General features: G+C 37.0%; 1 protein-coding gene across 2 annotated transcripts in view; it reads left to right on the top strand.

Moving 5' to 3' along the window:
- Window positions 1-15617, top strand: part of GSTCD (glutathione S-transferase C-terminal domain containing) — a 109352-nt gene extending 93735 nt beyond the window's left edge. For both annotated transcript variants that reach the window (XM_045515764.2, XM_010953628.3), the window contains 4 exons: window positions 3735-3868; window positions 5834-5864; window positions 9185-9254; window positions 12260-15617. In XM_045515764.2, the coding sequence (XP_045371720.1) occupies window positions 3735-3868; window positions 5834-5864; window positions 9185-9254; window positions 12260-12396 (372 nt within the window). In that variant the 3' untranslated portion in view covers window positions 12397-15617. The remainder of the gene's footprint in view (window positions 1-3734; window positions 3869-5833; window positions 5865-9184; window positions 9255-12259) is intronic.
- Window positions 15618-16185: the final 568 nt, after the last annotated feature.

Below are 16185 nucleotides of genomic sequence, written 5' to 3'. Positions count from 1 at the left end.
TGTGTGTTAAACAAGTAAACACATGGAAAGCACTTAGCATATGCACTTATCATTATTCAGTAATATTAAATTTATAGTAGTATTATTATCAGTATCATTCCCTATTTCATGAAAATGCCTTCTATATTTTCCAGTTTTCAAAGTGCATTGGTTATCTACCAAAAGTGATCAGTTAAGCTTTTTTTTTAATATAAGTATTATCAACTCATCAATTTAATGTTTGAAATACTTCAGTCCATTGACATTATTGTTCTCATTGATGCTCAAATATTCCCATCTTTGTTCAGTGGGAGCCTCTTGGGTTGGCTCCTGAGTCTTTTTGACAAGGCTTCAATAGTATTTGATAGTATCCATGGTTTCAGAACAACAAGGTGTTCCAGCTCATCTTATGTATTTCCTACCTCATGTCTGACATCAGCTGTGTCTCCAGAGAGTTCTAAATTCTTTTTAGAGCAAATGCTATTATTTACCACATTCTAAGCACTAAGGATGGTTATTGCTACTGGTTTGGTCTTTGTTTCTAGGCTTTTCTGAGCTAGGCAATACCTTTTTTTTTTTTAAACAAAATCTTCATAGGTTCATACTGATAATTCCAACTTAAATTCTGTACTGTGGGATTTTAACTTAGCCTTACTTATCCATCTCTTATCTCATCTTTCTCTTATGCTAAAAAGAAAAATTTTTTCCTAGTAGCATGTTTCTTAATTTATCTCACAATATACATGTTAGAGTCCTAAAAACAACACAACCGCCAATGATGATTACTGAAAATAGTTTGAGAATTTTTAAACGTTATTTGTCATTCAGTGACACCATCCATGGCCACGTATGGAGACAGTCCTCATTCTTTTTTAGAGCTGCAGAGTAGTCTGTTACATTTATTCCACCAATGCTCTGTCAATGGAAAATTGACTTGTTTCCATTTTGTTGTTATTTCATATATTGCCTCAATGAATAACTGTTTTTTTTTTTTTCTGCCAATGTGTCCTTTGGATAGACTTTTACTAATGAGAACACAAATTCCTAAATTTCTCCTCCAAAGGATTGTAACATTTTTGTATTCCCACCAGCAATATATTTGATGGTGTCTGTTCTCCCACAGCCTAGCCAAATTTTAGGATTTTTGCTACTTTATTGGTGATAAGTAGTATCTTAATAGAATTTCAATGCTGATTTCTCTTATTTCGAACAATATTAAACAATTTCGGTTTAAGGCCTATTTACATATTATTGTTTGTGAATTGTCCAAATCTTTTGCCCATTTTACTGTGAGATCATTGGGCTTTTTCTTTATTTTTAGCAGCTTGTTGTATGTTAGGGATATTGTCCCTTTTGCTATGAATTGCAAATCTTTTTCTCACTTTATCATTTGCGTTTTTACATACAGTTTTTGGTTTTCTGACATATGAAAGTTTTTTTTTTATTTGTACTGTGACATATTCATTAACCTTACCCCTTATTGCATGTGGACTCTCAGACATAGTCAGGAAATTATTTCCCATTCCCCTAGGTTGTGGAGGAATTAATGTATTTTTTTGTTTGTTAATTTGTTTTTGCATGTTAAAGCTCTAATCCATTTGAAATGTATGTGTGGTGAGAGGAAAGGATCTAATTTTATTTTTTATATAGCTATCAGGTTAACTCAACATCACGTATTAAAAAGTCCATTTTCCCCCACATCGTTTGAAGTGTCACCTTTGTTGTATGCTAAATTTTCATATCCAAGTGGTTCCATTGATCTGTATCTCTCTTCATTATTTGCCGGTTATTCTGATCTGCATTTGGTGACAATGGAAATTAGGAGCATGTGATGTAAGAAAACCTTTTAGACCTAATAAAATCTATCCTGTAAATAGTTCTTAGATTTAGTTGTTTAAATGAGGGAAATAAAGTCACTCTTTTGCATGTAACAAAGGGTATGTGAACCTAAGTAAAGGGTGGTTTATAAAAGTAAATTTTCTAAACTTTTCTTTAAGAGCCTTACAAGGGTTTCGTGGGGAAGCAGCCTGATGTGATTAACACATGGTGTCAGGCTCTGGGGTCAGGACCCTGCCTCTCCGGAGCTGCTTTGTTGTGAGCACATTATTAATTTCCCACAGCCTTAGTTTCCTCAAGTCTAAGTTGGAGATAATAAAATCTTTCAGGGCTGTTGTGAGCATAGAAAGATCTGCGTGCCATCACCCAGCAGAGCTGCCAGCACAGAAAGGGCACTGGGTGAATGTTGGTTCTCTTCTCTCTCCCTCCAGGGGAAAATACATCTAAGTTTTACTATGTAGTTTTCTCCAGCTACTCATGAAAATAAGGGCTGGCCTGATTTTTACCCTGCAAAGCTGATTAAATAAAAGGAGCAGATGAGAAATTAAAGTTCTTCACTATCCAGTAGTTGTTGCTACCTTCACTGGACGGCTGCCTTCCAAAGCTCTGTTTTCAGCGTGAAGCTGGAAAGGTGGTGCACAGCAACCATAGGGATTGTTGACGTCTGTGGAGGTGATGTAAGCCTGGAAGGAGGGAAGAATTCAGGAGCAGGAGGGTTGAGAGCAGGGATCTTGCTTTTCTCTTCTCAGTACAGCATTGTTTTTGGTTTTCCAGTCCAAGGGGAATCTGGCTTACATTACTTCACAACTAGAAATTTTCAGAAAATCTCTTTGGCTTCACCCTAAAAGCGCCTCCCCACCCTAAAGTTGAGAGATTTGTCTGTAGAAAGGACAGTTGTGATCCAATACAGTTTGCCTCTGTCCAGAATGGAATGGCAGTCTGAGCATTTTTCTGATAAAATGCTTCGTCTCTCAAGAACCCCGCATCTGATTTTCTTTCATAGAGTCCTATTTTGCCTTATTTAGCCTAATAATTTTCACAACTGTCAGCTTTAGATTGTAATACAGTATAGATATATTTAAGGCATTGGTTCTAAAAACAGATTTTAAAATCATTTTTAGAGTTATTTTTCTTTTCATGAATTATTGAAGCACTAATCATGACTTCAATCCACAATTGTATTCCTTTTTCAATAAACTCATTAAAAGAATTTAATACAATTCATCATTCAGTGTTAAGAACTGTAATTATATGAATATGAAAAGGTGCTACATAAATATGATTTGATCAGTTTTATACAACACTGATTAGATTCTATTCAGACAGAATTTGTGAAAGTGTTTTCATACACACTTTTACTTAATCTTTGCAAAAGCATTGTGATGTGTCAGTATTATTAACCATAGTTTAATCAGTCACCTCAGCCAGAACCAGAACCAGTTTCTGGTTGAAGAGACTGAGGCCCAAAAAAGTTAAATTTTAAGTGGCCCAGGATCACACAGCCAATTAGAGTTCTAGACTTGAAATTCTGATTTCAGTCTACGGTTCTTGACACAAGGCTACAACTGAAATAAATTTTCAATCAGAAAGAGCACTAGTTTAGACATGCGTATATATTGAATTTTCCATATTTAACATCATTTTCCACCAAATGAATTTTATGCTTTGTTTGCAATGTTCCATTTGTAATCTTTCAACCTATTGCTTAATTTTCTTAATTAATATCAATAGCTAATTGTCTTTTGGTACATCCAAATGAGAACTCTAAACTACTATGGAATAATTGGTAACTTGAAACCCTTTAAGGAACAATCCTCACAAAAAGTGTTTGGTTTTGTTTTTGGTTTTTTTTTAATGGCCCGAAGTAGCACTGTTAATTAAGAAAGAACTTCGAGCTAAGATTTGATTTTGTTTTGCAGGTGGCGTTGCATGCTTGTGGAGTGGCAACAGACATGGTGATTGAGCACTGCATCAAAACACGGGCGTCCTTTGTCACGTGCCCATGCTGTTACGGTTTCATTCAGAATACCTCAAAGTTTAATTTTCCAAAAAGGTGAAATGTTGTGTTCTGCCAAAGACATCAATATGGGGATTAAATCCGTACACAAAACTTATTTGATAACAAGTCGCAATGAGATTTCAGTTTGGGGCTCATTTCCACTTTCCACTATGGCAAGTATTGTTTATCAGCTGTATCAGGAAGATACAGCATCTCCTCTATGCCTGCCCTTGATTGTTCTCCTGGATCCAGCTTTTGTTGGAATTTAGAAGCAAGTCTATCTAGGAGTCAGCTGACTGGCAGTCCGGCAGCTTCAGCACTTCTTTGTGTACTTCTAAGCGGAAAGTATCGCCTAGAAGAGGCAGTGGAGTGTAGTGGTTAAGCACCTCAGACCCAGAAGTATTCCACTTCATCAAATATGGCAAACAATGGCCCCTCATTCTTTTGTAAATTGTTTCACCCCAGGCAATTAAACTTTTTGCCTATGTTTTCTCGTCTATAAAAGAGGGGGTTAAAATAGTAACTACCTGAAGGTTTTTATGAGGATCGAATGATATATATGTAAGCCACTTAGAAGTGGCACAGAGTAGGCACTCATAAATGTGAGCTGTTGCTCAGTGAAGTAGTAGCAGTAGTAGTTTTAAATTCTGCCCATGGGTGGTGGTGATTAATCTGCAAGCTCAGTGGCCGTTTTTACTTCCTTATCCCACATAGAAGAGGGAGACATTTTAATTCTCATCACTTTAACTCAACCTGGTAGAGGGCCCTTCTTGGTTTATGACATTTCACTCTGATTTATAGTTTTTGAGAATCCAGCTGATCATTTTAATTATAGAATAAATTAAACGTGTTAGTTTTGGAAATCCTATAATGTGTCAAAAAAGACTTCTTGATCATTTGCATCATTGCTTTTAAGAAACCTTAGAAATTTCCATTAGAATTTATACTTAAAGGTTTCTATCTAAGTCGTTTAAAATAACAAAGTAAAAGAATAGCCTTCTCTTTCTTTCATTGTTTTGTTCCTTACTACAATTTGCAACTACTTGAGAGAAAACCAAAGGAACTGTGGAAAAGCAAAAACTAAAATATAATTTGAGGCTTATTCAATACTTGAAATTGTATTTTATTCTAAATCTTCGATAAAATAGATAAAACGTATGTTTTACAACTCATCAAGAAATTGGTTAAGTTTAGCACTATGAAGATTCTTAAGAGTGCTAATTTGAGTTATTCAGCCTGCAGTCTCATTTAACTGATTTTAAAGTCTCAATTTAGTGTCTGTCGACGTTGTCACATCTCTGCAGATTTATTGACATGTGCCCCCTTTGTCATTAGAGGACTACTCCCAGGTCACTACCCCTCTGCCCTAATCACACTAGGGCCAGATACCAGACAACTAGGGACAGCCCCTGTGCTCCAGAACCTATGACATTATTCAAACTAGCCAGTCCTCAGCTTGCTCACCCTGGCTTACCGTTCCTTCCCATGGAATCCATAATAGAGGCTCTCGTCTGTGTTTTACTCCATTGCCTCTGCCTCATGACTGACCCTGGTGCTTCCCCACGTGACCCTGCATGACATGACTTGCCCCCTCTTCTTGGGAACTATGAGTAACAGACTTTCTTTTCCCTGGCAGTCCTCTCCTAATCTGTTGGTCTCACACACCTGAATAACAATAAAAGCTACATTTTAAAATGCCTGGATCTGTGTGCACCCATACAGGGAAGAGAAAAGAGTTGGCTGTGCTTCTCTAATAGTGTACACAATCTTTGAAAGAAATTCTTTAAAAATTAATTACAGACTGATGGTATGTTTTTGTCTTTTTATAAGATGTTTCAAACTGGCATAGTTCTTAGTTCAGGATATTGTTATATACCCTTCAGATAAAACATACATATTTGTTTATAATCTAGTTTCTTTTTTAAAATTTTTTTATAATTTAGTTTCTTTAAGATTATTTCTACTCTTAACCTTTGGTATTTAAAATGATGAGTAATTCCTTTTTCTTTTCTATTTCAGTGATCAATTCAAGAAAACATTATCGTACAAGGTAACCTTATAAACATCTGGATGTTTACCTAATATACTTTTTATTCCTTCTTTATATTTTCCTTCTCAAATTTCTAGTGGAGTATATAACCTATACTTATACTTGAATTACTCATAAACTCTGATATGCTTTTTTTTTCTTTTTGGCAAATCAAGATTAATCTTTAGGTAGTTGACAAGATTTGTGAAGGGTCTGAGAGTTTACCCGCCTCGCAAGCTCACAAGCTAGCCTGCCACAGTTTGATGGATGCTGGCAGGGACAACAGAAGACAGTGTAGCTCACAGCAATGGGAGTAACTACCATCATTTTCCCACTGACTTCCCGAGGCCCAGTTCCCACAGGGCAGCACAGAAGGGGCCAGATGACCCTTAACACATATACAGTGAGTCCTATCACAGGGGAGGGAAACTGAGCTTCGGAAACCCAGATGTTTTAAGGTGTAATCATTAAGTAAGCATGCCTCCCCTTTTCTCCGGAGGGAGACACTGTATAGTTTCCAAGGCTGTTGACTGTACAAATGTCTTTGAAAAGATAATCTGGAACAGAGGTGAATTTTTCTGTAAAAGGTAAGACAGTCAATATTTTAGGCTTTGCTGGCCACTTACAGACACCCCCCCCCCCCACATATTCTGCATTGTCCTTGTCGTTGTTGTTGGTTTACAACCCTTTAAAAATGTAAAATCCATTCTTAACTTTTGGGCCATACAAAAATAGGTCACAGGCTGGGTTTGGCCAATGGGCCGTAGTTGACCAGCCACTGGTCTGGAACAAAGACAATGACTCTGCTCATAAGACATGAAGAAACACAAAAGACCCACACAGAATTGTCTCCCACAGTAGTCAGAACATTGCATAGTTTTGAGTCAGCAGTCTGAGCAAAACAGTTTGCAGCTTTGTGAACATCACTACTAACTAATTAATTGATCAATAATGTGATAGAAGTGCGATCTAAGAAATTATAACAGTTGTGAGAAATACATAATCCCATTAAAAGCTGATAAATTAGTTTGTTAATTACATTGGATTCTTAGTTTGCTTAATTACACTTCTAGTACAGACTCAATAAAATATATAGTCTCGTTTTGTATACCAGCCCCTGCCTTCTGGGAATTTTACCTTCTTTCCCTTCCAGTAGTGGAATTGTGAGGTACAGTAACCTAAAAATGTCCATTTCTACCACCCTGGCACCTATATCTCCTTCACCCCTACTTTGTCACTCTTAAGTGAATGCCCACCTCTAACTCTGTCTCCTGCCCCTCCTCCTACCCTCACCTCTCCCCTCTCCCCAACTTTCCTGTCCCCACCCATCTAAGTATAGAACCAGATCTAATCTTCGTCTACTGAATTTAAAGTTTTCATATTCTAGGGAAATATAGGGGTGTTTTTTTTTTAACTATAGAGGTTTTTGGAAGTGTTAGGACCTCAGGAATTTTATTTTCATAATGTTCAAAACACCTCAACTTTCTCTTAAAAGGCCCTGCCAATAAAGTAGAAAATGAACTGGAAAACAAACAAAAACCAAAAACTAGACCCTTGTTTTTAATCCCTCCTTGAGTGATGTGAAGTAAAGCAAACTCTACGAGGATAAAAAACTGGGGTGGTGAGGAGGTAGGGCACCACAGCCTCACTGGCTGGAGGAAATGTAGAAGTTCTAGATTCTAGAGACAGGGCACCCAGGCTCTTCCAGATAGCCTAAAGCTCCCAGGTCCCCTAGTTATCTTTATCTCCTCGTTCTTCCACGCCCTCAAAGCTCTTTGGCCACTCACCCTTTGATTGTCTTGGGTGTGAATGCTCCACGGAGAAGTCTTAACCTCTTGGATGCTGTTGCAAGGTGATATCTCAGTATTTCTTAACCATGGTGGGTGGGCTGGCAGGCAAAACTAAATGGACTTAGTGCCCAGGTACCTTGAGAGTCACATTAGAAGTGTTTTCCTCCACAGTTCAATTTAGCCAGCAAGTCTCTACTGAATACCTACTACGTGCCTTCCCCATTCAGAATTTAACTTCTACTGGGGCAAACACATACACAAATAATTCCACTGAAATATGAGAAGACTTACCAGGGCAAGGGAAACCAACCTCATCTGAGGTTGTAATTTCCTCGACATTACTTGTAGTGAACTTTAATTTATAAACATGAGGACAAAGGGCATGCTTTGTCCTGCCTTTTCTTCAAATTACATAGTTCTAAATTATTCTTCTGCCCCTTGGTTTGTGCCAGTTCACAGGAGTTTAATAAAAGTTACTCATTTGAGCCATTTTATCAGTATCCTACCCATTGCCACTAAATTTTATAGTGAGCATTAAAGAGGTTTTCTTTAATGTATAAAAGTTGAGACAAAAGTAACCCTTCAAAAAGACCCAACATCACCCAGTCACTCATTTAATAAGGTAATCAGAAAAATCTTATTAAAAAAATGGAGACCTCACATTGAATGTACCAAAGACCAAGGAGACCAATGATGAGTCAGTTCAACGCGTTTGCTAAGCTGACAGGTGAGCCCATTACACACTTGGAAACTGCAGCTGTTCTGAGTGAACAGTTGTCATGGGAGCACTGCAGTCATTTCAGCTCCGACTCACCACTCCTTTGACTACTTGCAGATGTAAGAGTGCTGTGCAGACTCACCACCTCTCTGTCCCTCTGAAGCCTTGCTCTTTTTCCATTAATGTAACCTTTCCTAAAATTGTTAAGCAGAAGCAATGATCTCCCTCTCATTCTCTCCAGTCCCCTTTACAGTCTGTCTTAAAGCACAAGTACATGCACCTCCTGCAGCCTTTGGAGCGAGGGGAGGGAGTGAACCAGCCTCCTCTCCTCTGAGGGGACTGAGTGAAGGGGGGAGTCCGACACCCTGCTGGGGACCCGGGAGAACGGCAGAGGCCACGGTGGTGACCTTTGGCAGTACCTCCTTTTCTTTGTAGGAAGAGGAAAAGCCACTTAAAATGTCTTCTTGGAGCCATGTTCCTGAGACTCAGATTTGATTAAAAGGAAAATATAAGTGAATTTTAGGTCTTTTAGTTTAACACATTATAACCACAAATTGTAAGCATATTTTGGCTAAAAGCAGCTGGTTAAAGGGCCCTGAGGACCTTCTGTACCTCTGTTCTTAAGAACTACATCTGAAGAGCAGTCTCCTTGAAGGGAAAAAGATTATTGAGTACCATTTTCTGAAAATGTACTTTTTAAAAAAGTACTATTTGTGCAGTAGTTTATTCAATTAAACAATGGAGAGTTCCAGAAAAAAAAAGTTGCTATTTTCTTTTTTAAGTTTGAAGCAGAAGATTAAAGTAAACCCATTTTCTGTTGCTTTTTCTTATAGGAACACATGATTCTGTGCAGATTTGCAGACCAGACAGCTGTCCAGCTTCCACCCCAACGAAGGCTCATAGGTATGTGTTCTCACAGAGCAAATGTTGAGTTGATTATGTACAAGGTGCCTAGGAATGAATAGACCAGCCCTATATGGGAAAACAGGGGACTTCAAAATGGTCCATTTATCATTAAGGCACAAAAGTTTATTTTTCCCAGAAAAAAAAATGTATCTTGAAAAGAACTCTGTAATTATAACAGCATTTTATCCCATTTTTGTCAACCTTAATACTTTTAAATGTATTTTCAATGTTCATACATTGAGTAGAATTATTATGTTAAATCTCTTATTGTCACAAACTGAAGAATTTATCAAAAGCTGCAGAAGAAAATGCAAGATAGAAAAATCAACTCAGCATGCCAAAATTGATACATTACAAAATGTGTAAACAAGGATGATAATGTTTTCTTTCTCAGAAAAAAAAAAGTTTACCTGTATATTTTTAATCATAGACCAATATATTTGACATTTGTAATATTTAACATTACCTAACTTGGAAGAAAAATAGCATTTCCGGTTTAAGTAATGAACTTATCCAAGACTCTGCTTTAGAAAAAGAAATCACATTTAGAAGGATAATAGCAGCTAACAGTTACTGCGCATTTAGGTTCTGAGCTAAATGTCCTGCATCCATTATCTCAGAAAAGTCTTATAAAAATACATGTGGAATATGTGCTGTTGGGACAAAAGCCTAGCCAGGATCCCTCAGCTGGTAGATGATGGAACCACACCCAAATTATTTGATTCCAGACATAAAGCTCTTACCCATTTTTGCAGTTCTTCCCCCCCCCCCAACGCCCAGTGATAGAGGTGCATCACTGGAAGGTTAGTTTCCAAGATTAGGACTTTACATGATTGAATATAATCAAAACTAATCTTAAAAATTATTCAGAAAAGCCCCACATTGTAGACCATCATGATGAAGTGGAATGCAGATTGCCGGTTCTTTGGCTGAGTACCACGTCTAGGGGTTAGCTTGTATTCAGGGACCCTGTTGTATAAAAACTAGGTACCTTTAAAATCTAAAATCAGAGTCAGCATAGAAGGATAATCACAATTGGAGAGGCATTTGAGACCTAATTCTGAAGGAGCAAGTGAGTTCCTTCTTTATTCACACTTCGGGGCATAAACATATGGAAAAAACTTACCTTCCCACACGCAACCTCTCTCTTTTACTCCCTTCCCCTCCTCCTCCTCTTTTTCTAGTTTCCAACATTTTGAGTTAGTCGTATGTACACTTGAGTGTACAGTCCAGTATGTATATTGAGGTACAACTTACATGTATATATCAAGTTACATTTGACATAGCTCCACTGGACTCAGTGAAGGCATAATTGATGTGCTGGATGGGGGTGTACCTGTTGATGTTTTAGGCGTCAAACCAGAAGGAATGATTGGAAGGGAAACTGCTAGAGCTGAGAAGGAGGAGCATTTTCTCATGATCACTGACATGAAGGGAAGGAAAGTCAAGTTCAGAATCACGGACTCCATCAAATGTCTACATCTTTGCACAGGCCATACTTTTGTTCTGTGAGCATTTTAGGAAGCTTCTCAGGCCTCAAAAGGTAGACTCCCAACAACTGAGTTTCAGTTGTGAAGACACTTCTTCAACGTGTAAAAACATGAGACTCTTTTACATAATGCAAAGGAAAAATGAGCTGGACTGGGATCAAAGCCAAGGGTAAATGAACTGCAGTGTAAACCCAGGGTGGGTACCAAAGGAATGTAGAGCATCCCGTTTCATTTTAAATTGAAAAGTAGATGGGGTGGGGTGGGGGGACATTTGCAGATGTCTTAAAGGAAGAACAGTATTTTAAAGGGAAAAAAAACCTGTCATCTATGCAGCTGTTGATGAAGAGGGGTGACTTTGCCTCAGTGGAATTCTAGACATCTCTTTTTATATCGTTTCTATCACAGTTCATCCTTCTTGGCATGAGGCCTTCTAAGGGAAATGTGCAAAATATTTTAAATCTAAACCTCTTGTTGTCAATTTCTTACCTATTGATTTTACCTTCCACTGTTTTTATCTGGGAGGATTCTACCTTCCACAGAAGAATTTTTCTAAATCAGTTATCTATCTTCATTTTTGAAGCTGTTTTAGTTGAGCAGTTTCTGCTGTCATTCAAGTAAATAATGTTTAAAAATAATGTTTAGGCATTATTATAATTATTGAGAAAAAATGGAATGAAGTTCTGCATGTCAGTAACCTTTTTCCAAGAGGATGAAAAAGTTTATGTATTGAATTTAAAGAAATTGAAATTATAAAAGTAAACCTTAGCTTTGAATACATTCAACCCCAAATCAGCTTTTTTTTCCCTAGCTGCTTTGAAATAGAAGTTTGCACTTACCAAAAGACAGAAATTAACTGCTTTGGTTGCCAGTCACGTTCCCTCCTTTGTTTCCCAAGACTAGAAAGAAAATTGAATACCACTATTTCATAGGGGGGTAGGAGCTCTATTCAATTAAGATTATACTACTCTCAACATTACACATCCACCTGAAATAATCTGCACACAACTGAGAGTTTTCTCAAGTATTTCCTATTTCTCATTTCTTCATTGTCCTAAAATCTCCACATGCAAAATGTAACATGACTTTCAGGTGTCCTTTTGTTTGGTTATTATTTTAGATATTTTTAATGGCAGATGTTATATATTTTTTACAACATTACAAATAATGTATTTTCCTGGAGTATGAAGAGAAAAATTCTTAAAAATGGATTTTTAACCAAAGTGGGAAATAGAATCTGTAGTTTTTATTTCAGAATTTATTTATAAATACATTTTAAAAGATTAATACTCTTTAAATTACTAGTAGAAACAAATCTGTGAAATGTTACGTATTTGTAATTGTCTTCTCTCCATACTGATCAGGAATTAAGTTCAAAGAGACTAAACAGAACTTGGGGGCAAACATCATTCTCCATAGTACTTATAGATTTTGTCATCGTATAGAATCCCCTACGAATTGAAATTGCACCATTTGCTGAAGGGTGTCTCATGATACCATTCTACTGTATTTCAGGAAAACAGTGCATGTGCCTGGTGGATCTGGATCGAGCAAGAGCTGCAGAAGAACGTGGCTACTCCATTCAAGTGATATCCATGCAGCCAGAGAGCTGCTCTCCCAAAAATAACATGATCGTGGGAGTCCCCATTTAGAGTGAGATATTCACATCTGATGCTGTGCCATCCGTCTCCCTGACGCAAGCCCAGTGGCACTCAGGAGGGTCCTGGCATAATTAGAAGCAGCGTCAGCCATCTTGAACTTCCTGTGCTGAGGAAGGAGCACAGCAGGAGCGTCTTGGGAGAAGGCTGCCTGCAAAGCGTCACAGATGTGCTTGTGGCGTGTGATTAAAGGACTGCTGGTTTTCCTAGTGAGAGTCCCCTGAAGTCTCAGCTGCCAGCAGAGTGAGCCTCACGAGAGGAAGTTCTATCACAGGAATAACAATTTCCTTCTCAGTGCACAGCTTTTCTGATCTTGCCAGTGTGGTGTTCAGTTCAAAACAGTGGACTTGCAGCCTTATAATCACTTAGAGATTCAAATGGAGACCGAAACTAAACTGAGTGGGTTTTGTTTGTCTGCGTTTTATATTTTTTAACAATTGTACTTTTTTAAATAATTTTTTTAAAAAGCCTAGTCAGGTAATTACAGTATGGTTACATTTTTAAGCTGAGGTGAGTTGGACTTATATTTCATTTCATAACTCCTTTTAAATATATTTCCCATAAATTGCCAAATGGGATCACTGCTGGGTCAAACATTTTATATGAAAATGTTATAAAATAATTGCAGTAAATTTCCTATTATAGGAACATTAATCTGGACATAAATTCTAACTAATCAGTAAATACATTGATATGTTAATTCAAGTCTATAAGTAATTGCTGAGGATCCATTATTTTCAAGGTCCTGGCCTAGATTCTTCTAAGGATACAAAGATGAGTTGGAAGAGACACAGTGCCTTTGCTATAGAAGTAAATCACATACAAGAGAAAGATTCATGAATCAGTTAAGGTCACAGGATTTGTTTTTCAGTTATCAATCATTTTTATTTTTATTTTTGATACAATTTACTGAGTATAATTGGAGAAGGAGTAGGGTGTGGAAGCTTACCTGAGTAGTTTTCTCCCTCCTCAAATAGCCCGTATTCCACCAGCCAGTTTTTAAAAACAGCTGGTGTGTCCTTTCACACATGCTGCTAATTCTTTTTTACATGTCCTAGGTTATTTCATTTGAGGTAAGATTTATTTCATCAATTTTGATTTTTTTTTCAACCACTGTATGACACATACCATGAGGAGAAAGGGCTTTAATAAATACCTCTTTCATCACTGTGGATTAAAATATAGGAATAATTTATGAAGGGGATGGGGGTTTGAACTCTTGCTTTCTGAGATAAATTGAAGAATTAACATCAGCCCTGAGTATCTTAGTCATTTACACCTGTAAACACGCCATGCTCTTTTACCCTGGGCTTTCTTTTTAAATTGAGGTATAATTTACAGACAATAAATAACAGATTTTAAGTGTTGTGAGTTGAGGAAGTTTTGACAACCATATATATCCATGCAAACACCATCAGAAATAAGATACAGTCTATTTCTGTCAGCCCAGAAAGTTCTCTCATGCTTTCTGTTCAATTTCCCCCACCCCAAAGGCAACCACACTCTGATTTCTGTCCCCCTACATGTGTTTTGCTATTTTTGTCCTTCATATAAATGAAGTCATTTAGGATATAGTCCTTTGTGTCTGGCTTCTTTTGCTCAACGTGTTTTTTTTCCCTTGAAAAATAACAACTTTGTTATGTTTATCAATGGTTTCTTCTTATTCCTAAGTAGTATTTCATCATATAAATATATCAAAATGTGTTTATCCATTCTCCTATTGGTATTTATTTGGATTGTTTTCACTCTGAAAATAGTATGAACAAGCTCTATAAATACTCTTGTGCAAGTCTTTTTGTAGACATATGTTTTCACTGCTCTAGGATAAATATCTAGTAGTAGAACTGCTGGGTCTTTGAAGAAATGAATATCAATTGCCAAATTATTCTCTAAAGTGGTTGTGCCGCTTTCTATTCCACCATCATCGTATAAAGATTCTCGTTCTCCACATCCTCACCAATAGTTGATGTTGTCAAGTTTTTATATTTTTACCATTCTGGTGGATGTGAAATGGTATCTCATTCTGGTTTTAATTTTCATTTCTCTGATGACTAGCAATGTTAAGCATCATTTATAAAGTGTCTATTTGAGTCTTTTACTTATTTTTAAAATTTAGGTCATTTAGGGTTTTATATTGTTGATTATACATTCTGGATATGAGTCATTTGTCAGTATATGTATTAAGAATATTTTTCCCAGTCTGCGGCTTACTTACTCATTTTTAGAATGAACATCTTAATTTTCAATAAGCCTAATTTATCTTTTTCTTTTATGGTTAATATTTTCTGTGTCCTCTGTAATAAATCTTTACCCCCCTAAGGTTATGAAAATTCTTCTTATGTTTTCTTACAGAAACTTCATGGGTCTAGCTTTTTACATTTAGGTCTATGATTCATCTGAAATCAATATTCACTTATAGAGGTAGGTTTTAAGGAATATACAGTTGTTCCGGCATCATTTGTTTAAAAACCTTTCCTTCCATTGAAATGACTTGGCACCTCGGTTGAAAATCAGTTGATGTATATGTATGAGTCTCTTTCTGAATTCTCTAGTCTGTTCCACTAATCTCTTTGATTATTTGATCAGTGAAGCTTTATAGTAAGTTGTGAAATTAGGTAGTTTGTCTTCCAATTTCATTTTTGATTTTCCAGACTGTTTTGGCTGTTCTAAATCCATTCTATGTCCATATAAATTTTTTAATTGGCTTATCAATTTCTTTAAAAACAAAAAACCTGCTAGGATTTTTGGTATTGCCTAGAATCTTTACATAAATACAGAGAAAATAACATTAACAATATTGAGTCTTACAATCCATGAATGTAATGTACCTTTCCATGCATTTAAATCTTTTTCAGTTACTCTCAGCAATATTTTGTAATTTCCATATGGATGTTTTGTTTTGTTTATTATTATTTGATAGTTTTGATGTTATTACCTTGAGCTTTTTGCATGCTGTTCCCACTACCTCCTTCTACTCCACTAGCTTGATCTCATTCATCCTTCTGTTCCTGGATTTGACCTCCTGAGGGAAGCCCTTCCTAATCTCCCTGGAGTTAGGTATCTGTTATAGTATGTGCACCATCCAGAAGAGTTTTCTCCACCCTCCCAAAGTAACTCAGAGCACCCCTCTCCACCCCACTCCCCCATCCCACGCATCCCTCTCCCCCTCAAAAAAGCCCATATGATGAGTATGGAGGATAAAAAAAGAAACAACCTCACTGTTCTCCTTCGTTTGTCTCAGGCATGGAAATCTCCAGCTGTGATGGTTGTGGCCAGTCATAGATATGGGTGTTAATGATTGCTCTTGGATCATGATTTTTCTGTGTAAATCCTTGTCAAGACTCCTTCTCAGCTTGGGCAAATAAAAGGGATTGGATACAGCGAGCAGGAAGGTTGCTGCAATGACAACAATGCCAGCAAGTGACCTGATCTTACCCCTACCCTGTCCATCAAAAGCAACGCTGATCCTCACTGATCTGTCTCCCCAAAGGTTGTAATATTAGAAGCCAGAGATTATCTTTCATGGACCTTTGAGCCTGGCCCAGAGAAGCAGGGGTAGTATTATTAATGACTAAACAACTGTTTCTTATTTGAGGAGTCACATTAGAAATCAAAATATTTTCAGAGTATGCATGCAAAATAAAATGTGCATAACAATAATTAAATATTTTACCTCATTCTCAAGATTTTGGCTACAAATGTTGCCTGTTCCATGGTTCAAGAAAATTCCCATTAATAGAACTTCCACATACTGACACCTGTTTTCCTATTGACTTTCATATG

Source organism: Camelus bactrianus, chromosome 2 (assembly GCF_048773025.1).
Source record: "Camelus bactrianus isolate YW-2024 breed Bactrian camel chromosome 2, ASM4877302v1, whole genome shotgun sequence".
NCBI lineage: Eukaryota > Metazoa > Chordata > Mammalia > Artiodactyla > Camelidae > Camelus > Camelus bactrianus.
This window is presented reverse-complemented; position numbering and strand designations above follow the sequence as displayed.